This window comes from Humulus lupulus, chromosome 1 (genome assembly GCF_963169125.1).
Source record: "Humulus lupulus chromosome 1, drHumLupu1.1, whole genome shotgun sequence".
Lineage (NCBI taxonomy): Eukaryota > Viridiplantae > Streptophyta > Magnoliopsida > Rosales > Cannabaceae > Humulus > Humulus lupulus.
The window spans coordinates 122,345,889-122,372,761 of NC_084793.1; the positions used below are offsets into that span (position 1 = coordinate 122,345,889).

Sequence of the window (26,873 nt, forward strand, 5' to 3'; positions counted from 1 at the left end):
TCAGTTCCACAACACTTAGACAAAATCAAGTGTCACCCACAAGAGTCTATTTCTCCAAATGCACGAGCCAATCGGTGCTCAGCCATTTATGCCCTGTTGCCATTCACACTAGGTCACTGCCACACTCAAGGACAAGGGGCTCCTCGCCACTCCCCCATCGATGATTGCCATAGCCTGTCACTGGCGGGCCTCACCGGTGGTCGTTGCTGCTCAAAGGTGGCCCTTGCCACCCCAACCTTCCTTAGCACCGAAAAGTGCAACCAACTTCTCCACTCAAGGGACGCCCTAAATTTCCATATTTGAAAGGTAAATGGTATTCAACTGAGTGTCACAAAAGTTAGTCGAATCGGGATATGAATTGCCACCGTCAGCTCTTCCCATTTCCGTGGCTATAAATACTTCAATTCAAAATGTAAAGTGGATTGGTTAATGAGTCAGTAATCATTCATATTCAAGAGAGCTTTCAGTCTCCATTGTTGTAGTTGTCTCAATAACAGAATCAAAACCCAGTTTAACTGTTCTTGCTAAATAAAAGTTCATAATATTTACAATTAACTAAAGTGAACATATGTCATCTTTTCGGTGGCCAAATCACTATAAATCTGTGTCTCTTACATTTATTATTGCACTTATTTCTCTGTCTTTAGTTAGTTATTCACAGCAAAGAATCTACTTAGAATTTTACACACCAAATAACTCTTCATTTATTAATCTGCGTTGACGAAAAAATCAATCATAATAAGATAAATACAAAAGTACACATGGAATATTGAAACTATAAATTCACTAAGTCCTCGATTGAATACAATTTTTTGGCTCCGTCACTTTTGCATGCTAATTTTATTTAGGAAGACCTAAAAATATTAAAGTTATTATTGTATGGAGTTTATTATTATTTGCAACTACAAGCTTATGTTGGTACTATTAACTTTGTAGGATTATAGAGAGGAAGATTTAAGGAGATTTTGTAATAAAATTTAAAGAACATTATTAGTTGGGGGATAGTGAAAATTTAAGGGCCCGTTCGGTAACCCATATATAAACAATTTATTTATTAAATAATTAAAAATTTAAAAACAAATACTGAAAACGTGTTCGATAATTAACTTTTATTTTTAAAAATTTTAATTAAAATTTATGAAATTTTGAAAACAAGATTTTCTCACTGTTAAAATTTTTTAAAAATTTATTTCCAATTATTCTTTCTCTTTTTTCTTCCCGTAGCCACAACCAAGATTTCTCAAGCATCCATGGTGGCTTCTGAGCTCTCTTCAACCTTTCTTTAGGTAAATCACTATCTCTTTTCCTCTTATTTCTCTGATCTAACCCATGTATTGAATACAATTCTCTAACATTTATGTACTTCTACACACCCGTCAAAGCCCTTTTGCTAAGTCTTTTGTGAATCCCTCATTTTAGTTCTTTTGCATTTGATTGTTTAATTGATAGTTTTTAGTCATTGCAATTTTAGACCAATATTTTTGTGGTTCTTTTTGGATCTTGAAAATCTAAGAAAACTAAAAGGAGTATATGAAAATATTGGGTTTATGACTTTGTTTTGTATTAGATTTTAATTTTTTAAATTGTTTGGGGAAAAGAGTTTTCAGTTTGCTATCTTTTTTCGGCCATATAAGAATCGTTTAATTCAGTGCAAATTGTTAATTTGACTTCTTACACATTTCCTTTTATGGTTGTTTTATATTTCAGTTACCATATATTACTTTTGGTTTTTCCTGTTAGTTATTTATGTTATTATATTGGAATTATCTTGTGTATTTTAAAGTTTCTATAGCTTATTATAAGATTGTGACGATGATGGTGATTTTTGATTATGAAGTTACTATGATGATGTTGGATCTAATATTTCATTACCAAACAGAGCTTTTTGAGTTTTTATATTTATTTTTTATGATGATGGCTTAACTTTGATGCCCTATAGAAGAATCAAGAGATTGCTTTTCTTGTTGGAGTTGAACACTTCACATGTGTTGAAGCTTACCTTTTTTATCAAAAAACAAAAATGAATGAAAGTTACCTGATTAATATATGTTATGGTGGTGTCCTTTGGGTTCCTAAAATTATATATTTATATTAGTTTATTGGCTTATAAAGACTAGACTCCACAATATTTTATCTCTTTTCTTTTTGTGCTCAAGAGATAGGTGCTTTACTATTATTTTTCTTCTCTATGTTGGTTGTGCATGTGTCTTGAAATCTGTAATATATAATGTATTCATATCTATAGCTCTATACAATACATACACATGCAACATGGCTATGCATCTATATCTATCTATATTCAATATTATATGAGATACAAACAACTCTTTTGAGTGTATCTTTTAGGTTTGTATATGGTTCTCTCTGAGAGTTTGTGGCAAAGAGCTTAAATAATTACATTTCTTTCATTTTGCTCTTTTGTTTTCCCACCAAGTTTTTTTTCCTGGTTTTGTAGATTTAAATGTTATGGGATTTAATTTTTTCTGGCATATAAATGTATCATTTTCTAGAGCATGTGATGTGGGCTATAAAATCTATGGTTGTTTCTTTCTCTGGTAAGAGAAAAAAAAAAGTCTCTTTAAGAAAGTCTCCCAGTGGGGAGACAAACTATACTATGTTGATGTTACTTAAGAGAATCTGGTATTCAATTCTAGTGTACCATAAATGGGAAAGAAATTCAATTAAATCATAAATGACTTTGATTTATGAGGTTCGAGCTAGAAAAGTACAAATGAGAGAATCTAGGAGAATAGTTGTGGTGAGCTAAGCCAAGGATATCTTGGTTTTTGGTTCTTGCTCTGATTTAGTCATTCAAAGTTGATGGCTTGGTTCTTATTCTCTTGTAATTTTAATGAGAAATCAATATATTTTGAACGTTTTCCTGTGGATGTGTTTTTCTTCTTTATTTGGCATTGCATTATTATGTAACTCTTGTTTTGCTGAGCTATATATCGATTTTTATGAATCTTTTTCTGGTTTGGTTTGGCAATGGGGTTTTAACATATTCTTATCTTATATATTCCTTGAAAGGGTATTGGAGGCATTGAAGGACATAGGACAGAAATTGACTATTGATCGTGATTGGGGGATCTAGCTAGGCAGCTGTAAGTTTCTTTTCTGTGATTCTGTTTCAGCTTCTATATTATGCATAGTTAACCAGTTTATAACATTCTATGAGACCTTATCTTTTTTTTTTCTGTGGATTTATTTCTCTGCACCGTGTCTTTTTTTTTTATCAGACTTTGCACTATATATAGACTTTCCTTTTTGGTTTGTATTTTTATTTCATATGACATTGTATTATTTTGTTTTTCTTATAGGCCCCATAAAAGCTCTAGTACTAAACGTTTTATGCATGTATTATTGAATTTAGTAATGAGGCGTAATTAAGTTTGTGATTGTTCTATATGTATAATTAAATTATGCAACTCTGTTTTTCTAAATACAATTTAAGATCACGATATTCCTGTCGAACTCAAAACAATTATTTTGTCATGGTTCTATATCTATATAATTAACCAATCTATATATTGATTTTTATGCTGAGAACTTGTTTTGCTGATCTATGTATGGATTTTTATGAAACTTTTCTAGTTTGGTTTGCATATGACAATGTATTTTGGCTTACTTGGTTTTTCTTTAGGAATAGTCTTGTATTTGCATTTATAATTTTTATGGAATACTTAGGTTTTAGATAGATGGCAGGTGTTGATAGTGAAGTTCTTATTATTGAAAATAATGATAAGGTTTTTGTTTGGACTAAAAAATTTGAAGAAATTTATATTGAAATTATGGAAGAATAAGTTTTAAAGGGAAATAAGAATACCACAACCTTTATAAAGCAATCATGGAAACATATAAAGGAAGAGCTTTGTGCACGAGTAAAAAGAAATTATAGGGATATGCAACTAAGGAACAAATACAATCAATTAAAGAAAAAGCATAAGCATTTTAAGTCTTTACTGAAAGAGACTGGTATGGGATACAATGCAGTGATTTGACAAGTTAGTGCGACTGATGAAATTTGGAATAAATTTATTTTGGTAAAAATGATTTAAAATAGATTTTATGCTTGTTTTATTTTAATAGGTATTGGTATATTTTATCATTATAATTTCATTCCATGTAGGTTAACAAGTCTGTTAAAAGATTTAGAAAGAAAAATTGTAAGTTTTATGAGAAATTATGCACTATCTTTGGTGATACTACTGCAACTAGTTCCAATGCTCATCTTTCAACTCGAAGTCCTTCTATTGATGGAGATAATGATGATGATGATGATGCAACGTCGATAAGTCTTACTAGGAATGAAGAAAGTGGTTTTGATGAGGATGGTAGCAAAAGAAGAGGTAAATCAACAACCACTTCAAACTCTCTCGATCAATAAAATGAACAAAATTCTTATCAGCTTTGGCAAATGCACTGGCGACATATAATGAAACTGCAAAGTGAAAGACAGAATTAATAGAGAGATTAATGGCAACATCTGTATCACATTACTTATTGGATGAGAGTGTTGAAGCTCCTCATCAAATTGATGGAATTAGTGGAGAAGTATATGCAAAAGCTATTGAGAAGTTTGAGAACAAAGTGTCCAGAGCACTGTTTCTAAAGATGCCAAAGCATAGAAGAATAGATTGGTTGCTGAATTTCAAGTGAAAAGTTTTGACTTTGTTTAGCTATGAACTAGAAGACTCTGTTAGCTATTAACTTTAGTTTTGTTTAGCTATTGACTGGATGAGTTTGTTTAGCTATTGACTGGATGACTTTGTTTAGATATTGACTAGATGGCTTGTGTTAGCTTATTTTTGTTTTATGATTTGAGTTGCATTTTGTAAGTGTGCAAATTTAATTAAATGTTTAGATATTTAAATGGTTTGAGTCAGAGATGACTTTGATTTTGAGTGTTTATATATTTTTATATATTGAAAGTAAAATTAAAATGTTTTTCTACTATCAGGGTAAAATGTTTTTAAACATTACTCGGTTCAGCAAAGGTAATTTATTGGACCATTCAGATGATGAGTTTTGAGAGATTCAGGTCATGAATACGTTATGGAAGTGTTGCATAGCCATTAGAGTAGATATTATGATTTGTTCAGAATGAACAAAGATGTCTTCAAACTATTTTGTGGTGTTCTAAAAGAAAAAAAAATATTGAAGAACTCACAATATCTGTTTGTTGAAGAACAAGTGACTATGTTCTTATTTATGATTGACTATAATGAATGACATCTTGTGGTTGCTGAACGATTTCAGTACTCCACCTCAACCACATCTCATTATTTTAGGAAGGTTTTGAATACAGTATGTCGCCTATCCAAAAAACTAATTACTCCATCTTCATTTGATGTAACTCCTCCACAAATTCGATTCAATCCAAAATACTATCCACTTTTTAAGGTACAAAAATTTGAATTATTTGTTTTCCTTTCTTTCAATATTCAATATAAAAAATTTAATAATTTATTTTGTATTTTAGAATTGTGTTGGAGCTATGATGGGGCTTATATATCTGCACATGTTCCAATTGATGAACAAGTACCATATCGAGGTCGGAAAGTGGATACAACTCAGAACGTTATGTGTGTTTGTTCATTTGACATGAAGTTCACATATGTTGTCCCTGGATGGGAAGGATTAGCTAATGATGCAAAGATTCTTCTAGAATGTGTCACAGACCCAGATTATGGATTTCCAATGACGCCCCAAGGTAAGTGTTTATCAAACTTATTATGTTGATTGATATATTAAATATCTATATGTAAAAGCTAACACAAATCATCGTTGGATCAGAAAAATATTGTCTTGTGGATTCTGGCTATACAAACATGCTTGGTTTTTCTTTCGTCGTATCTAGAGGAAATGTATCATTTGGGCCAGTACACAAATCTTAATTCCATAGGAAGAAATGAGCTTTTCAATTATCGACACTCTTCCCTGAGAAATGTCATTGAGCAGTGTTTCGGCGTGTTGAAGGCTCGCTTTCCAATCCTAAGGCAAATGTCTTCATATGATCTAAGAATACAAAAGTTTTTATAAGGAATAATGCATAAGCAGGTGTGTATTTTGATGGTGGTGAAGGAAATTCTGAAGTACAGGCTACTACTTTACAAAACACAGATGAAACTTTGACTGATAGTGTAGAGTTTAGTATTTCTAGAACTCATATACGTGAAATGACTCATGTTCGTGATGAAATTGCTGAACATATATGGAGAGTTAATCAACAATAGTGAAATTGAGTAAAAACTTTACTTGATTGTTATGACTTGTTTAATATTTTTTTTTAAGTTTGGACAATTATCATTTCATACGATTTTATTTTACTAACTAGATTTGATTGATTTTGTGTTTTCTCATGGATAGAAATTGAGATTTAAGATTACTTGGATATTATTAATATGATTTTTTTTTACTATAATTTTCTTATTATTTTTTTAAATAGTGGTCACAAAAAATATTTTTATTTTTTTGGTTTAGAAAATAAAAATATGTTTACCAAATATGTTTTTTATTTTTTTAAAAAAAAAATATATACCAAACACTTTTTTATTTTATAAATTAACAAAAATAAAACCAAAATATATTTTTAATTTCGAGTTAAAAAAAATTAAAAAGCAAAATTTTACCAAACAAAACCTAAGTTAATATCACTACATAATTAAGAAAACAGTAGCGAGTGAAAATTATTGGCGCCACGTGTCTATGGAGCACTTAAGATTACAATAGGTTTTAACTTCACTGCAAGGCAGCACCACCAACCACAATGCAAAATTATTAAGCACTCAATTTAAGAGAGAGAGAGAGAGCGAGGAAAACAAACTCACCAAGCTGTCCATTCCAACCCCGCGTTTACGCAGCTCGCACCTGCTTTGTTATTAGTACTTATTTTGTTCTTAAAAAATAAAATAATTTTTTTTTTTAATTTAAAAAATAAAAATAATCATAATAATAATCTTCTCCAAGATCTCAGCTTTCCCAATTTCTTTCTTCTCCGATAAGATAATTAGGGTTAATTAGGATCTGTCAGGAGGGGTAACCCCTCCATTTCTAACGCCTTTCGATTTACTCCCGGATTGATGCTTTTCTCCACTCCAATTCTGCTTTGAACTCTCCCATGGAGTCGATCTGGAGCTACAATGGCGCCCCAGATGCTTGGCATTCTCTGGTCGCCATTTACTTCGCTTTCAGCTTCGTCGTCGCCAGGTTCTTCCTTGACAGATTCATCTTCCGCGTAAGATTCTTCCTGCTAACTCCCTTTTTCTCTCTCCCCCCTATTCTTTGTTTTATCCGTCTGTTCTTCACAATTATGTATTTAGAAAATCTGTATTATTCGCAATTGAAATTTTTTGGGGAAGCTTTGTTTTTCACGATTTATTTATTTATTTTATCTTCTTCATATTATCAAGTATGTAAAAGGGTATCTTGGCATTCATATTAGTGAAAGATTGACATGCCTTTTATATGATTTTGAGTTTATTTGGACGTCGAATTCTTCGTGGTTGTTATGCATAAGCAACTGAAGGATTTTATTAAAATAACATGGCAAAGATAACATACATGTCAAGAAATGCTTGTTAAATTGGCCAATATCGGGAAGAGAAAAGGAAGATTGTGTTTTTATTTTTATGATGAGAGTGGAGTTGCCTGAGGTTAAAATGGGTAATGACTTTGTAGTCATTATTAGCTTGGTAAGAATAAATTTGAATGTATATATGGACTTGATTAACAATGTGCCGTTCAAGCTTCTGGGAGTCCAGTTTTGCAGTCCGTACCGGAACAAGAATCCCTTATTCTTGGGTTAGTTATTGATAAATGTGAAAGCAATCATGTGGTAGATTTGTTGTTTCACTGTTTTTCTTAAACAATTGAAATGCTATTTTCTGAAATGAGAACATGTTGAACAGATTCTGTTATTATTATTTTTCTTGGAAAACTGTTATATTAGAGAACTAGAGAAAGGAAGCCTCAAAGGAGGGCTCCTCCCCTGCATTGAAAAATCTGTTGTTCTTGTGGAAGGGGATTACTTTGCTATGTATTGTTGTTTAGTTTAATAATCATTTGCTTTTTTCCATTTCAGAGGCTGGCCTTCCGGTTGTTGAGCAATGGATCTGTTCCCTCAAAGATAAATGAGGGTATGCAAGCAAAGATTGCAAAATGCTCGGAGTCTATGTGGAAGTTAACATACTATGCCACTGTCGAAGCATGCATCCTCAAAATTTCCTATAATGAACCATGGTTCCGAGATACAAATGAGTTCTTTAGAGGCTGGCCAAATCAGGAGCTAAAGTAAGTAATTTGTCTTCTGGGACGTACTGTATTACCTTGGGTGGATTCGTGCATGGACTCTAATTCTGTTAGCATGGTAAACATGTGTTTAACTTCTTTTACCTTGCATACTTTTTTTGAAGCTTCAGGAACAAGTGATTTGCCTTGGTGTAGTTTTTCATTCAAATAAGTGCTAACATAGGACAAGAGCTCGTCTTGTCATGTATTACCATATAAGAGAATGGGTCAAATGCACGCTCCTGTTTATTTAACAGGATCCTACAATTTGAAATCAAGTTTATTTAGTTTAATTGCAGGAGTAATGCCGCTGAATTGTTTTTTATAACGTATATTATTTAATGATTTAGCTGGTGATATGGTTGGAAATTTATAATTTATGACTTGGTTTTAATTATTTTAACTTTTAATTTAATTTCTCTTTGACATATAGTCTGTTAATTTTCTTGTTTGCTTTCAAAGTTTTGTTTTTGTTTTTTTTCTTTCTGTTGGCATGTGATAAGAAGAATGAATGAAGCTTTGTTCTTAAACTTCTTTCTTACAGTAATGTAACGTCTTGGTGATTCTTTACATTTTTTAGCTTTACTTGTGTTTTCCTTCCAATTTTCTATAATAAATCTATAGTATTTTTATAGGATCCAAGTGAGACCATACGTACGTTATATTTATAGAAAATCATAGATGATTGTATTACTCGCTCCGTTTTCTCTAAATTATGCACAAGTAGCCTAGCCTTTGCCTTTTCTCCTGGATGTCATTTTCATTTCATCATATAGTGTCAAGTTGCTTTTAAAATGGCATATCAAGATTTTTTTGGGCTGAGTCTATATGATTAAAGAATTGACATTCTTAGAAGGTTTCAATTTGCATTTATAGCATTAAAAATCTCTAAGATTAATCTCTTTTTCTTTTTCAGGCTTCCATTAAAGCTCTTCTATATGTGCCAATGTGGATTCTACATGTACAGTATAGCCGCCCTTCTTGCGTGGGAGACTCGAAGGAAGGATTTTGCAGTGATGATGTCTCATCACGTAATAACAGTTATCCTGATCGGGTTCTCATATTTTACAAGGTACTATAATTTCATTTTTCATGCTAGCTCCAATAGTTGAGAGATAAGGTATAACATATTCTATTCTTTCTTTTTAATAAATATTTTTATACTGTCTTGATATCTCATTCTCAACCATTAAATATCATTGTCTTCCATTTTTTCCCTGCATTTGATTCAACCTTTTTCCTGAACTTTTATGTTGCCCAAATCTAACATGTACTTCTGAAGTTTGAAAATGAACTATGAAAATGTTTTGAGATGCAAGATTGCTTATTGTTAAGACAGACCTAAAAGAACTCACATAGTACATCGAACATTAGTACTGCAAAAACTTCATACTGTATTTTCTCTTCTGACATAGATTGGCCTAAAAATGATCTTATTGGCTCTGATATTCATTACTTAACTTAAAAATGACATGGTTCTAGAAGTAGAGAATGAAATCTTACTTTGGTTCCCTGCTCTGTACATATAAAATGCTTTCAGATCTCTTAGAAACTATTAACGGTTGACAATACTTTAAATATACTAAGCAAAAAAGCTGGCATTCGTATTCTATTATCTTCAATTCTTAACATATATCATTTTTACCTGCTAGCAACTATTAACAGTTTTCAGCTCCGTTGATACAAAGCAAAAGCTGGTATTCATATTCTATCTTCAGTCCTGCTTGGCTATTTGCTAATAGTGGCACCTAAGCTCATGTTTGCAATGATGCGTTATTATATTAGGTTACGTGGATTTATGGGAGGGAGGTATAATACCTATTAACTGTCATTTAACATTTATCAATGTTTTGGGATGCCCTGAGCATTTATGCTGTTATAGTCTTACTTAGAAATTGAGATTTTTGTCTTTGGTGACAAGATGTGCAAGGATGCCCTGAGCATTTATGCTGTTATAGTCTTACTTAGAAATTGAGGTTTTTGTCTTTGGTGACAAGATGTGCAAAATTCTGTCACTTGCCAAATTTTGCTCCACTTTTGAAACATGGCACTGGCTGTTTCTATTCTAGTTGTTATGTTAGCTTAAACTCCTTGGTCCCTGAACCACTGATGTTGAGATCAGAAATGGTTTTATGCATTTGTTTCTTCTTGGAGGAAGTACTATTATTTTACTGGTGCCTAACAATGGAATTTAACTTTGCGACACTGAATTACTGCTTATTAGATATTCTCTTAAAGAGTTTTGAAGCATGTAGGTGTAGATTGCAATTCAAATTTGACCGATTAAAGTTTTCCAAGACTAAATTACAATCACAATACTAATGAGAAAAGAGGTAATGAATTGCGCAATTGCAGGTTTTTCCGGATAGGATCAATGATCCTTGCCCTGCATGACGCAAGTGATGTGTTTATGGAAGCTGCCAAAGTTTTCAAGTATTCAGAAAAGGAGCTTGGAGCAAGTGTGTTTTTTGGATGTTTTGCTGTTTCGTGGCTCATACTGCGGCTGATATATTTTCCCTTTTGGATCATTAAATCCTCAAGGTTTGCCTTTGTCATAAAAGCATTGTAACAATGCACATGAGATGTAAAGTTCCTTTGGCTTATCTTTCTCATGCTTGATTTTCTTTCAGCTACGATCTTTGCAAGTACTTGAAACTCTCAGAGGCGTTTCACAGATTCATGTACTACGTTTTCAATACTATGTTACTTATGCTACTTGTCTTCCACATATACTGGTGGGTCCTCATATGCGCAATGATCCGTAGACAGCTGAAAAATAGAGGAAAAGTTGGAGAAGATATTAGATCTGGTAAGAAATGTAACGGATGGATCATAGTTTTATTTTTTATTTACTCTTTAAATATTTAACTGAAGAGTTTTCACTTTTATTATGTCTACAGATTCAGAAGACGATGATTAAAAGAAAGATTTTGTACTGGTATTTCGTTTTTTGGTCCTTCCTTGGCAACCTTTACAATGAAAGATTTTGTTCTAAAGAAGTGGCTGTTGCGTGTAGGGAAGGAAGGGCTTTCATTATTATTAATTTTTTTTTAATGATTCTTGAGATAGTCCTGAGATGATCAGAGATAAACTTTTCGGTGTATAAATAATAGGCAATTCATGTATTTTTGTTCTGGAATTACTGGTCAGTCATATGGGAAATTCAAATATATTGGAATTAATTCATTTTTTGAATGTAAACATATTTCTTTAGATTTACATATAAGATTAGATGATATTTTAATTAGATGGAACTTCTTGTATTATTCTTATTTATGTATACAATTTTGAAGGCCATTAATCTCAACCAATGATGGAAACACAAGTAAATATACTGCAGATTCTGGTGGTTGATTTTTCCTAAAGGCAAATGTTTACACTTGAAAAGCCGTGAGATGGATAGATAATCATCAAGGTCGTCTATTTCTTTTTTTACATATTTTTTTTTTCAGAATTGTTAAATTTTTTTATTATATATTTTAATAGATAAAGTTTATTAATAAATTATTATATTTTCATAATGACATTTTTTTAGGGATCTACCATTTTGATAAATTATTATATTTCTTTTTTTACATTTTTTTTTCAGAATTGTTAAATTTTTTTTATTATATAATTTAATAGATAAAGTTTATTAATAAATTATTATATTTTCATAATATGACATTTTTTTAGGGATCTACCATTTTTGGTTCCTGTATTTAAACTTAATTCTAGCAGGGTTCTTGTATATACACTTAATTCTACGATGGACTTTCTGGTTTAAGAAATATTTATTTTGACTTTGTCTTCTGTGTGTTTGTAAATTGGTTGAAAATTTTGACAAAACACGGTATTTGAAAATGTATTTCTAAAACAAAGAGTTCATTGTGAAGCTATCGCAAAACATATATGGACCCAAAATAAAATAAATCTTTCTTTTTAGTAATGTCTACTTATCATGTGATATATCATGATTTTAAATAACACTTTATCTCAATGTAAGGTTACTATTAATTTTAGAGTTTTTTCTTTTCAAAAATTACTTTTTTTGTGTGTTTTTTAATAATTTTTAAAAAGGTGTACACAATTTGGTTTAGTGTGATTTAAAAAAATTCGAAACCAAACTGCTCATGTAATTTTGTCAAAATGGAAAACCAATCCCATTTAACTTCTCAAGCTCAAACTTGGCTTAGACAATCTAGTTTGAATCTTTCAAGCTTACTTGATTAAGATGGATAAACAGTTGTACATGTCGAAAATTCCAAACAACAACATTCAATAAAGAACAACAACACAACAAAAATAATAAAATTAGAAAAACATAAAACTAAAAGAAAAGAAAAAAGAACATCAATCAATTTATACTAAATCAAATCAAATTTTGATCCTACACCCAGTTTGAAATATCACCACATTCTCCACTAATGATGCCAAAACTTATTGCAATCATCATAGTTGAGCCTTAATAAGTACTCTAACAAGGGAATTGATCACACTCCAAACTTTCTCACTTTCCCAGAACCTAAATACATCCAAGCCCTCAACCAGGGCCCAGCGAACAATGAGCAACCAAACCCTATCGGTTCGGACCATGTCGAGCCCACTAACTAGCAATTGGTACAAGCATAGTAAGGGGGCTGGAAATGAGATGTAGGCCCGAACCACCTTCTCGGGCCCACCCAATCTCTATCCTCCAGGATTCAGATTATGGTGGCGGACTGTCCATTCCAAGAAGCGGATCCCATCGAGTAGGATCCTTATGAAATCTTCGGGTCCATCCCCAATGTTCTAATTCGCCATCAGGATGTCATTCGATCCATCGTCGCTAGCTGATGTCCGCCCTAGTAAATGAACCCGTGTCTTGGTAAATGAACTCAGACATCTATAAACGAAACCGGACCATATGTCTGGATAAACACAAGCCCATTCCTTCCTACAATTGATATGTCCCCGAGAAATTCGGCAGTTGGTCTCCCTAACTAACTTGCAAAATGTTGTACGCACGAAACGTACAATGTTCTTAGGAAATTGTACTGCCACTATTCTAACAGATCATGTCCCTAGGATCCCCCTGGAAGCCCACGTGGATTAGTCTGTGCCAACGTACAAATGGCAGTTGTAAGGCTCCATTACACTTAAGTCGACCCAATGGGCCTATATTAACAATTTGTAATCATGTTGCATCCTTGTATTATAGCTCTGTTAGAGAGCATTTGTCATTATATCCTCATTGGGCTCGGATTAGTATGGCCCAAGTCACATGACTGCCTATAAATAGGGTCATTCATGCACGGTGGCGAGGATCTCTTATTTTCTCTTGTAAGCTAAAATGCTGCGGAACTTGTAGAAAACCTCCATTGTTAAAATCTCTAAAGCTCAATACTAGTGACTCGTGGACTAAGGCTCATTAACACTCCAACCACGTAAAAACTGTGATCTTGTTCATTTCCTTGACTTTCTTTCTAGCTCTTATTTCTCAATATATTTATAGTTTCCGAAAAACGCAGTAAACATTTTGGTGCTTTCATTAAGAGTTGAAGAAAGCTTGAACCAGTCCTTGTCATCTACAAAGATGGTGAATACAAACATACCGTGTTTGATCCCGCTCAACAGCAGCAGCAACAAGACAATGGAGAACCATTACAAAACCAACAACTTCCTCAAGACCAACTAGAGGATGTGCCTTATCACAGACCCATGCATGATGACTCCCAGAACTTCGGAGAAGAGGGTGAATACGATGAAGACTATCACAAGGAAGACGAAGAGGGGTATGAAGAATATGAGGCCGAGAATCCCGTTGATCCCGGAAAGAATGATGTGGAACCTGAACAGGAGGACCTGGAAGTGGTCTGTCTGAGACAACAGTTCCTCGACCAAGAAGCAAGGATGGCGGAACAACAAGAGAACACCTGCCAGATGCAAGAGTCCCTCATGGCTCTTCAAGCTTTTATTGCTGCTCAGGGATTTATAGTCAATCCCTCAGCTGTTCCTCCCCCAGGAACTCAGCCTCCTGTCCCACCTACAGGGACTGGCGCACCCACCCAACAACGCTACCACCCCTACTCCTCCTCCAGGACGATCCCCTCATCGCAGAGCCGGTCCTTTGAATCCAGCTCAAGAAAAAGGGAAAGCCAAAGTAGTCGATCCCATTGAAAAATAAAACCCCCAAAAGAAGACTCCTCTCGCTCCAAAAAACTAGGGCTGACCTAGGGCATTTCCCTTGGAAAGAACAAGTGAATCTTGTCCAAGGACAGAATCACTCGAACAATCCGTAGGGGAAACGACTGCATGGCACTAAGCCCCGGAATGTCCCGAGACAGGACGACCACAGAATAATTTTTTATCCCGGCGCTTCCATGAATAAGGATCACGGAGGGCGTAAACGCGGAGAGGAGTCGGAAGCTGTTAGTTTAGGAGATGACACATCCCGCATCGATTTGCGAGATGACCTTAATGCTCGAAAGGAGTAGGCCCGAAAAGAAAAGATTCTCCTTGGAGGAGTCGACTTGAGGAATAACCTCAACTACACGAGGAACAAAAGAGTTCCCCTTGATGATGGAATGGCCAGGAAGTTCATGGAGCAGCTGGTTGATCTCAAAAGGTCACAGACAGCTTGGTCCAGAAACAAGAAGGTGGAGGTTCCGATTCTGAAGATGAAGAAATAGAACCATGTGCAAAACACACCCTGGACGTCGTGTTACCAAAGGTGTTCAAGATGTTGGATATAACCGCCTACACCAGAAACACTGACCCTAGAGACCATCTATCCCACTACAAACGCCTCATGACTGTAGTTCATGTCTGCGACAACAGAAAATGCATGTGCTTTTCGATCACCTTGGCCAGACCCGGTGAAGAGTGGTGGAAAATGCTCAAGACAGGATCTATCCAAACCTAGTTCGGATCACAATTAGCTTTCTGTAAGCAATTTGTAGCCGCCCAGAAACTGGACATGGAGGTCAATGCGCTGGCCAACATTCAGTAACATCCCACTGAAACCCTTAGGGCTTACATCCAATGCTTCACGGAAGACGCCTCAAAAACTAAGGTGGGTGATGGACAACGCCTAGTAGCCCTCCGGTCCAGCATCAAAGCTGGATCCCCTCTCTGGGATGACACGCAACGCAGCAAGGCGACCACCCTTGAAGAATTTATTAGGAGGGCTCAAGGGTTTATCAACTGGGAAGAGGCTCGAATCCAAGCTTTTGGATGGCAGCCGACACCACAATCAACAACATAAACCATGTTGGATAAACTTATACAGGATCTTTATTTATTTTCATGTATATCTAATATTAAACAAATTAATACGAGATAGCCTAAAACATGTTTCTAAAATTGAATTCAAAGATAAACAAAAAAAATAGAATACTTACAGTATACGCAGCTGAATTAAAGAGTCCTTCCTTCAGTTTCTCTAACTCTTGTATCCTCTCTGTCGCAGAGTATTATCAAGAAACTGAACCGATCTTCTATTTTCTTCACAACCTTCCAATGTATCCTTAGAACCACCTAGACTAGTGTGGGCAATTCTCAACACATGAGATAGATATAGAGAGAAGAAGAGAAAATAACAAAGTGGGTTAGAAAAGGACTTGTGTTTAGAGAGAATATAAAACTATCAGAAAATCTAACTTGTGACTTATCTATCGTCTGTTTTGACTTCTCTCTAAGCACTCCTTTTATAGACTCAATTAGGCCATTTAATTTAATTAAAAAATCAATAAAATAATAGCCATTTTGAAGCCCTAGGTCGAAATTATCATGGGCTATAGGCCCGTGAAATTTCCCATTTGATTGTAAGCCTATTGGACTTAAAATCAAGGCTTGTATTATTTTCTATTGATTTAATTAATTAAATAATTATTTAAATCATTTATCAAATTAATTATTTATAATTTGAACCTTGATTTAAATTTATTTATTAATTTAGATACCAATTTATCTTAATTAATAAATCAGCCATAATTTCTCTTTTCTTCTCAAAATTACACAACTCTGTGAAACTATCCAAAATTGACCTGGTCAACTTTGATAATTCTAATTGATAATTAAATCAATTAATTGAGACTATCTAGATGATTTTATCCAAGGTACAATGGGGACCATGGACCTATGAAATCAAGCTCCAATAAGTTATCATAAATCTAACAAATAAATTTACTAACTTATTAATTCCTCGTGACTCCACTATAGACTTGGAATTGCACTCTTGAATTCATAGAACGCTCTATAACAAATATGGATACGCTATTAATTATCCATTGTTACAACCATAATTGTCACTCAATCCTCTATAGACGGTCTATAATGAGATAGGACTAAAATACCGTTTTACCCCTCATTGTATTTTATCCTTAAAACACTTAGTTCCTTGTAAATGATATTTCAGTAAACTAATTTAATTACTGAAATAAGATCTCTATCATTTATCACCTTGAACCAAACTAAAAGGAAACCATCGTTTCACTTCTTCATTAGAAGCTATAGATGTTCATATCTATGATTAACACTCCCACTCAATTATACTACCGAGTTCCCAAGATGTAAGTATGGGCTAGTCCGTAGGGTAAGCTGGTAACGAACAAGTCAAAGAACTCAAATAATACAACCAGTTAGAATACTAACCACTTAGAATTGAGATTGAATTGACCTATGGTCAACTATATGATATGACTAGAATAGATAATAACAGTATGTTTACTTATCTTATCAACTGTCAATATCGGTCCTGTCCGATGTAACAAATACATCCGATCTTATCTACTTTGCTAATGTTCTGGAAAGAACATAACACTGTAATGTGTAAGTAGATCATATCGTAGATTGGCAAGTCAGTGTAAATCCAGTGCACTGACTAATCTTAGGACTAACTTTTTTTGAACATATAATCATATTTATATTCCACTGTGATTACGTCACTATAAATAAGATTAGCTATATGCCCAGGATTTAATAGAAGTTTATATTAATCAAATAATCATGAAAATAAAACATGTGAGAAAAGTGATTGACCAAGTCAAAAAATGATTTCTATTATTTTATTGATAATAAAATGAGATTACAAAGAATTTGGGTTTTAATTAGGGCATAAAACCCCAACAAACCATTCCCGTGTACGGAGTGCAGTACACGAAAACTCTCTATCTGGCACCTGAAGTAGTGTCCGGACCAGCTGAAACTCTCGAGAAGCAGTTCCTGACCCCGACCATCTATGCGCCCACTTCTTCGGGCTATGCTCCGAGTTCTTTAGCCTCTTTCTCTGGGTACGGAGTGGCACCAACCGGGTACAATGTTGCTCCCGAAGTTTTTCAACCATCCCAGACTGAAGCGGTCGAGGCAAGCATAAACCCTTCCCGGGGAAAAAGATCGAGCAAAAATCAGATCCTGACCGAGCCCACAAAGAAGGGAAAGAAGGGGTACGAGCCCCGATACACATAATACACGAACTTGGTGGATATCTTGGAGAATATCTACCTTGCAACAGTCAATGTAGTCCACTACCGGGAACCAAGCCCAATGTTTAAAGGGAGAAAGAACCCAAGGGACGCGAGCAAAAGATGTGCCTACCACAAGGACATAGGCCATACAACTGAGGAATGTCGTTAATTGAAGGGTGAGATCGAGAATTTGATCAAGCTAGGGTACCTCCAGCAATGGGTCAGGATGCCAACTGGAGTTTCGGGACTGCCCACGGCTCCTGGACAACCTTTGGCCCAGGGAGCACAAGTACCATATAGAACTCCTCAGGGAGGGCCCCTCAGGGGGCCCCAATAGTGCAACCTCCTGGAGGCCCTATGGCTCCCAGACCTGGGATGCCATATCCACCCGGAATCGCGCCCCCTTGAGTAGATGGCCAAGTAGCCACCATATCAGGAGGCCTGCACATGGGAGGACCATCCCGGAATGACCATAAGAGGTACCTTAGTGAACTCGACCACTACCATGAGGTGTGTTCGTTGGTCCAGACTCTGGCCCAGTGCCCAAACCTGATGAATCTTCCAATAACGTTCACAGATGAAGATGCCTGGAATGTCCACTACCCGCATCACGATCCCTTGGTCATTGATACCCAAATCACCAACAAAAGAGTATCGCGAGTGTTGGTGGACAATCGGAGTTCTGTCAATGTTTTGTTCAAGTCCGCCTTCACAGCAATCGACCTAAAAGAGGCGGACCTAGCGTCGTGTCCAACACAGATCTACGACTTCAATGGGGATTCATTACTCTCGATGGGAAAGATACAACTCCATGCCACATTGGGGAACGATGTTCAAAACTCGTTCAAATACTGCACATTCGTAGTGGTGGATTGTCCCACTGCATATAATGTGATTTTTCAGCGCCCCACTCTGGTCGACTTTGGTGCCATTACCTCCATTCTCCATATATGCTTGAAGTTCTCGTGTGATAACGACGGAGTGGGGACAGTACATGGAGATCAAAAGAGCGCCCGAAAGTGTTATCATGTCTCCGCTCGACCAATCTTCATGGTTCGTGAAGAACCCCTAGAAGAGGAGAGCGTCGATCCAATCCCACCACCACAGCCAGCATGGAGGGTGGTTCAGGAAGATGGCGAGTTGGATCCTCGAATAAAGGCAGACAGGGCGTTGGAGCCTATGGAGGAGATTGAGGAGGTGTGCATCAGTGACACTGATCCAAACAGAGTAATCTGGATAGGAAGAAATTTGAATCCGAATATCAGGGCTTCCATTATTGCCCAAGTTAAAGAAAACCAGGACATCTTGGCCTGTTCCCACTCGAATATGACCGGGATTGACTGCAACATCATATGTCATGCCTTGAACATTAACGAGAACACAACTCTAGTCCGACAGAAGCGAAGGCCATTGGGCACAGAACGGGCAGAGGCCCTCAAATTAGAAATCGAGAAGTTATCCTCGATCAAATTCATCCGAGAAGCACTATACCCCGTTTGGCTGGCCGACCCAGTGTTGGTGCCAAAACCAAACGGAACTTGGAGGACTTGCATCGAATTCGAACCTTCACAAGTATTGCTTCATGCCTTTCAGGCTCAAGAATGCTGGAGCTGCCTATCAAAGACTTGTCAACAGAATGTTCGAGAACCAACTCAGGAAGAACATGAAAGTCCATAGACGACATGTTGGTTAAGATGTCGGCCCAACACACAGACAACCTGGCGGAGGCATTCGCCATTATCTGGAAGTATGGGATGAAACTAAATCCTAATAAGTGCACTTTTGGCGTGGCATCCAGGAAGTTTCTGGGATTCATAGTAAGCTCAAGAGGGATAGAAGCTAACCCGGATAAGATCAGAGCACTTATCGACATGCCATTGCCACGAAAACACAAAGATGTCCAGAGTCTGACGGGAAGAGTAGCGGCTTTGAGCCATTTTGTGTCGAAGTCCACAGACAAGTGCATCCCATTTTTCAACATACTTCGCGGAAACTAGAGAGTGGACGACTGAGTGTGAAGAGGCTTTTCAAAAATTGAAGGGGCATTTGGCCCAAACTCCAATCTTGTCGAAGCCGGTGGATTGGAACCGTTGTACCTGTATTTGGAAATGTCAGAACATGCCATAAGCGCCGCCTTAGTACGAGAAGAGGGAAAGGTCCAACTCTCGGTCTATTACGTAAGCAAAAGGCTACTGGGCGCGGAGTCCAGATACCCTTTGATCGAGAAATTGACATTTTGCTTACTGACCTCTTCTAGGAAGTTAAGACCTTACTTTCAAGCACATGCCATCAAGGTACTAACAAATCATCCACTACGACAAGTATTACAAAAATCTTAATCATCGGGGAGACTTTTGAAGCGGTCCATGGAGCTAAGCCAATTCAATATCACCTACGTTCCCAGAATCTCCATCAAGGGACAGGCCCTGGCCAACTTCATCGTAGAATGCACTGGGATAACTAAGGATGAAGAGCCAATTTACCCCATAGTGCCCTTTTGGAAGATCTTTGTTGACGGAGCCTCCAATGAAAACGGGGATGGGGCTGGGATCATTCTAATATCCTTTCAAGGTCACCAGTTGCAAAGCGCCCTACGCTTCCAATTCAAAGCGTCAAATAATGAGGCTGAGCATGAGGCCATGTTGGCCAGATTACGCTTAGCTCGGGAAGTGAAGGCAGAGAACATCGAAGGCCACAACGACTCCCAATTGGTGGTAAGTCAGACTTTGGGAGAATACCAAACAAAAGGGGAGAAGATGATCGCCTACGTGGCGCAAACTCGAGAGTTACTCCAATCATTCAAAAGATATGTCATCCGCCAGATCCCCAGGGAACAGAATGTGTTCGAGGACACACTGGCCAAGCTGGCCACGGATGTCGAAGCATTTCTCTCCGTGGTAGTCCCAATCGAGCATCTACCCGCTCCCAGTATTCAAGCCCCCACAATCATAAATGCCATCGATTACACAACGTCCTATATGGAGCCTCTCATCTAGTATCTATCCACTAGAGAATTGCCCACAGACAAGGTCACCTCTAGGAAGCTTCAGTACCAGGCCCCCAGATATGTCATGATGGATGGCAAGCTCTATCGCAAGCGGTTTATCCATGTTGTATCTTCAACGCGTATCTGGGACTGAAATTAGCGCAATCATGCACAAAGTGCACGAAGGCTTTTTTGGAGATCATACAAACGGACTCAGCTTGTCCATGAAGATCCAAAGGCAAGGATATATCTGGCCAATGATGAAGAAGGATTGTGTGGATTACATCCGCAAGTGCAAGAAATGCCAAAGGTACGCGAAGATCCCGCGAGCTCCTCTCATGGAGATAAACTTGATGACTAGTCCCTGGTCTTTTGTAGTTTGGGGAATTGATCTGGTTGGATCCCTCCCGACCGGGAAGGGCAGATTGAAATATGCCATTGTAGCCGTCGAATATTACACCAAGTGGGTCGAAGCGGAACCATTGGGCACCATTACCTTCAAAAATGCCCTGGACTTCGTAATTAACAATATTGTGTGTCGATACGGCCTCCCTCATAAAATCATATCCGAAACATGAAACAATTAGATAGAATCCACTTCACCAAATTCTATGAAAGACATGGAATCATCAAAAGCTTCTCCGCGGTCGCAAGGCCTCAAGAAAACAAGCAAGCAAAGGTCGCTAACAAGATTTTGAAGGGGACACTAAAGAGAAAGGAACAAGCTTGCAAGAGCAAATTGTAACGCCCTAAACTCTAGGGACCGTTACGGTGTACCTTGTAAACAGTGCTAAACTCGCTAATCAAGTCATTTGGCCAAAATCGTGTAACTAAGTATGATTAGCGGTTTAGGGATTAAAATTTTTGGTTAAGATATAACATTTCATTAGAACGTTTATTATATACATTGGGATCCCAAAAATATAATTTAAAGGTCTATTACAAGAAAATATTTACAACTAGCCGGTCTAAGCGGCAAAACAGGATTTAACCCTAGCTCCTCTCCTTCAAACCTCGGTCGTGGCGGTCGAGCAGCTGCATATGTACACATCGCCACCTAAGCTCTCCAACTCAAGGACGGTCCAACTTTCTTTTGCCTTTACCTGCACCACATAGCACCTGTGAGCCGAAGCCCAGCAAGAAAACTCAATATGCTCATGAACAGTAATAACATGTCATCAAATCATAAGGCACACGCCTAGCAGATATAGCCTCAGTCAAGCAGGCAAAAAAATCCACGTAATGATGGGTATCCAGGATAAGGAATCCTGCCCTCCTGATGGGATGACTATCAAGTCAATCAAAATCAGATAAGTGAATTATCACTGGTGGTTCCGGTAACCATACCGGGCTGATAGCCCTGAATAAAAGAGTGACAGTGGTACAAGTCACTAAAGTGGGTTTCATTCCTTTTATAAATAAGTGATCCTTTCACTAGCTTAAACAGGATAGGTGCATGATGATTAGTCACCAACATAACCTTCCTCATGACCCTAGAGTCATAACTATGGAACACTGTTCCCTAGCCACGTGACAAGCAGTCACCTAGGCCTTAGGCTCTGGCTCCGAGTAACTAGTCCTAGACTAGCCAAGAGCTTATAATTTTCATCGACCTTCGGGTCGGCCCAGCATTAATACCCCATATGAATCATTCAATGCTGATATCGATTAGATCTAATCTTCATTCGGCCCTGGGTCCTCGACGCTTATGCCATTTCTGACTCTCAGGTCAGTGATATGCGGCCATTGCCGATCCTGAACAGTTGGTGCCATACACAAGCAAGCAATGCTACCAAACATATATCATATGTCAAATATATGAATATAGGGCATTCAACATGCTTACTTAGCAACTACTAGCATAATTAGGACCATGCATAAAAACAGAGGCTCAAGCTCTGAACAATCTCATATACAATACTCAAAGCATGCCCTAGTCACATGTTTCTCGTGCGATACATGCATCACATTTAATCACTTGTCATGCCTCAACAATAACCATGCATGTCACATTTAAGCATCTAACATGCATCAAGAATAATCATGCATGTCACATATACACAGGGTGCAGTTTTCTTACCTCTGATTCGAGCGAGAATTAATATAAGAACGACCATTGAGAACGATCAACCTTTAAGCCTTTAGCGGTTACCTAGTCATAACCAAATATGGGACACCATCAATAAAATGAACACCAAAGGTTCCCAAACCAAGATCTAGCCTCCGGGACATCAATCCCCACTAATCCGGGTAGTAGGAACAATCCCGAGGCCTAAAACCAAGTTCCCGGGGCCAAAACACTCAAACGGGCTCAAACCTGTCCAAGGGCTACGACCCTAACCCCTTGGGCCGCGGCCTCCAGCCACTCCAGGAGCAAGGGCCGTGGCGCCCAGCAAGGCCAAAACCTCCCCAGCTGCTTCTTCGAGCTAGGGCTGCGGCCCCCAACCCAGAACCATCCATAAACCTGTTTTCCATCATCCCAAACACCCCAAAAACATACCTAAACACTTCCAAATCATCAAATCAAAGTTGCCAAGCTTCCCAATGATCCAAAACCATCAAATCCCGAGGCTCAAATGAACCAAAAACTCAACGATTCACAAAGTCCAATTCTAAGCTTAAAAACTTTAAAAACTTAAAACTTAAAACTTGAATTACCTCCAATTGAGTTGTTTCCAACTAAATCCTTCGGCTAATAAGCTTCCAATCTTTCCTAGGATTGCTATGCCTCGATCCTCGCTTGAATTCGATTCCTAGAACTCAAGATTTCTTCGAAAATGCTTCAAACAGTAAAATGAACTATTGGGAAGAGAAGAGAGGTTTTCTAACGTACGGTTCTATCTGACAAGCTACTTCAAGCTTAAGTAACCTCAAATAAAACCTAGTACTTGGGGTCCCAAAAACACCCCCGGGGACATTATAGTCAAAACTCCCAGAATTTCCTCTTGATCTCAATAAATCCCAATTTATCATCAAATAGCATTCTCATAACTCAATATCCTAATAAAAGACCCCGGTTATGACAAAACCGCTAATCAATAATATAAGACCGTCTCATGCCGAATTGCTCGAATATATCTCCATAATAATGGGATTTCATTCACAAATCACAATATGCACCCAAATATACAAATATGCCCTCAATGGCCAAAGTACCAAAACACCCTAATAATCAAATGTGGACCCACATGCATGCATATAACTTCATATTATAATATAATTCACATAAACATGCATATTATCAATTAATATCATAATTAAACAATTATGGCCCACCCGGCCTACTAATCCAGCCATTAACCCACATTAGGGATTTCGGGGCATTACACAAATGGCCCGAAGATTTACCCCGCATCATATGGGCATATCGGACCACGGAAAGAACTTCGACTGGACATACTCCATACTCAATGGTTTACGGATGAAAAACAGTCATCCCAGTAGAAACTACGGTCCCGTCCCACAGACGAGATACATACTATCCCATCCAGAATCACGCCTTACTCCAAGAATCCATGGATCTCATCGAAGAGATCCAGGAAGAATCACAAGTGCAGCTGAAGATGTATCAGGGAAATATTGCAAGGCATTTTAACTCGAAAGTTAAGAGTTGAAGGTTCGAAACCGGTCATCTAGTCCTGAGAAGATTCTTCCCTGCATCTCAAGATCCGGAAGTGGGGGTTTTAGGACCATATGAGATCCAAAACAAAGTATGTTCGGGAACATATCACCTAAAACGGCTAGACGGAACAAAGGTCCCAAGGGCCTGGAACGCTGAACACATTTGCCGGTACTGTCAGTAGTCGAGAGGATTTAGCCCTGTGATAACTCTAGGAATTAGAGTTATTTTTTATGCTTTTGAACTTATAATTTTATCAAGAAATAGTGGTTTAGGGTGTTTTTGTAGTGTCTTTATTTTCGTTTTGTCAAATATTGAATATAATAAGATAATATTAGATACAAGTATATTGCTGGAAAAATATACCCTAAATTGTGAAATTTTGCCTTGGCAGGTGGTTGATAGAATTTTGGTCATTTGGAAAGAAATTGAAGTTTTAAATGGTTTCAGCAGGAGGAATGCTGCAGCATTGCGTTCTGCCAGCCAATCTACTTGATGGCCCACGTGGAAGCTACCATTTAATTCTCTAGCTCACTTTGGGGATTATTTAAATTGGGCTGCATGGTAAAGAGATAAATGCTTATTGGGATTCATTTTTCCTTGGACCCATTTATGGTAAAGAGGACAAAAAGACAAAAAATGAATTAAAGGAAGATAAGAGAGGCCCACGTGGCCCGTAGAGAAGGAAGTGACCTAGAGAAAATATTGTCTTCTTTTCCATAAGGGGATATACGGGAGATAGACAGAAGGAGGAAGGCAGCCGCCTGTGTAAGAAATATCCCCATTTTGGCAGCCATTAAAAGAGGAAAGAAGGAAAGAGAGAGGATTTGAAGGAAGAAGACAAAAAGAGAAGGGTTATTTGGGGGACACTCCTTAATATTCTTGGCTTGTTTTTCTTTCTCTTCTATCTTGGAACTTAATTATTTCTTGCATTTATTTTTATTATGGTTGATTATAAGTTGGGTTATTTTGTGTTTAAAGTTATGAACTAATTCTCTTAAAGTTAGGATAATTAAGAAACCTTGTTATGCAATTGTGGAACTTTGCTATTGATGCTTAATGCTAATTGAGGTTTATTCATTAAAGTAATTTTCATGCTTAATATTTACTATTGCTTGATCACCTTTAGTAAATGATTGAAACAATTAAGATTGCTGAAAAGGATTTTAATTATTGGACAAAAGACTTGAATGGTGCATGATTAAGTTCTTTGATTTTAATTTTGTGAGGGTATAGACATATATCTTTGCCTTGCATAATCTAATAGAATTGGTGCTTGCTATGAAATTCTTGAAATTAAATTAACTTAGACATAAGTAAATTAATTAGAGAGTTAAACCCATTTGATTTCGACAGAAACTTATGGACTTGATTAGAATTCTTGATTAGTAAACTGTCACCGTGCCACAACATTTTCATAGCATTGCTTTCAGTAATTGCAAAACAGGGGGAATTAATTATCCTAGCTTACCATTTCATTATCAACTGATTTTCATATTGCATCCCATTAATTTAGATTTTAAATTCAGCTGTTAGTTATTTTTAATTGCATATAAAAAAAATCAACTTCCAATTTAATTTGAGTTTGGTTCTTTTATTTTTAATCATTTTGCTAAACTTAAATTTCACAATCTTAAGCTTAAAAACAATCCTTGTTGATACGATATTGGGTTCTTATCACCTTATTACTTGTTGACAGTGTACACTTGCACTCACATTAAATTTTGCACAACACCCTGCTCTTTTTAACATTTTTACTTTCAAGTAATGTACGACCCAAGGCCATTTCGTATTTAATGAAAATGGTGCAAATAAAACACCATAAGGAATGTTTTAAGAAAAGAAAAAGTTCACGTCCATCTTTAATTTTTACACGAACAAGTGACCTAAGACTACACTCTTTGGTCATTTGGGGGATAGGACCATATATACAATCCAGAATTAAAATCAAAAGAGGATGCAAGGCATAAAGCCCATTCCAAATCCGGATTCATATGGCCTGAGGGATTCAAAACCCAACTCCCAAAAAATTGGCCCAGACCTAACATGGTCCAGGATAGTCTAACCTTTATTTTTTTTGTTTCCCCATAATAGTCCAGGACCGTTGGAACTTGAATCTTAGGTTGAAATTGATTAAATTTAGGCTTGTAAACAGTCCAGGTCATTGGAATCTGAACCTCGGGTTCGAGATAAATTAATCAACTAATTTCTACCTGTCATATCTTTAACGGTCCAGGCCATTAAAACTAAGTCATATCTGAAAATTTCATAACGGTCCAGGCCGTTGGAACCTGAACCATAGATTCAGGAAAAATCAGCTAAATTATATTTGGTAAGTCCAAAACGGTCCAGGCCGCTAAAACCTGAACTTTGTTTTCAAGATAAGTTAATCAACTTCCACAATATTTCCCCTAATGGTCCTGGACATTGGAACCAGGACTCCACTTCTAAAAATTCATGCATAGTGGTAAAACACTTAGTGAAGTTTTAAAGAAATATATGAGTATAATGCGGGAAACAAAGATGTGTGAGGATAAAAAATGTATAATAACAA

General features: G+C 36.8%; 1 protein-coding gene and 1 long non-coding RNA gene across 2 annotated transcripts; both read left to right on the forward strand.

The window, feature by feature from the left end:
- Positions 1-1,138: 1,138 nt before the first annotated feature.
- Positions 1,139-4,898, forward strand: LOC133797432 (uncharacterized). Its single transcript, XR_009875648.1, has 3 exons — positions 1,139-1,286; positions 3,031-3,104; positions 4,130-4,898. It is a non-coding gene; the product is annotated as an uncharacterized LOC133797432 (long non-coding RNA).
- Positions 4,899-6,782: 1,884 nt separating this feature from the next.
- Positions 6,783-11,508, forward strand: LOC133797439 (ceramide synthase LOH2). The gene is made up of 6 exons (XM_062235337.1): positions 6,783-7,237; positions 8,084-8,292; positions 9,206-9,361; positions 10,645-10,830; positions 10,920-11,098; positions 11,190-11,508. The coding sequence occupies exons 1-6, from the start codon at positions 7,121-7,123 to the stop codon at positions 11,207-11,209; spliced, it is 867 nt and encodes a 288-aa protein (XP_062091321.1). The 5' UTR covers positions 6,783-7,120; the 3' UTR covers positions 11,210-11,508.
- Positions 11,509-26,873: the final 15,365 nt, after the last annotated feature.

Bases quoted from the DNA above. Each gene is read 5' to 3' on its own strand.
- LOC133797439 (XM_062235337.1), top strand. From the start codon at position 7,121: ATGGAGTCGATCTGGAGCTACAATGGCGCCCCAGATGCTTGGCATTCT. The intron at 7,238-8,083 runs GTAAGATTCTTC...TTTCCATTTCAG, and splicing joins TTGACAGATTCATCTTCCGC to AGGCTGGCCTTCCGGTTGTT. The intron at 8,293-9,205 runs GTAAGTAATTTG...TTTCTTTTTCAG, and splicing joins TGGCCAAATCAGGAGCTAAA to GCTTCCATTAAAGCTCTTCT.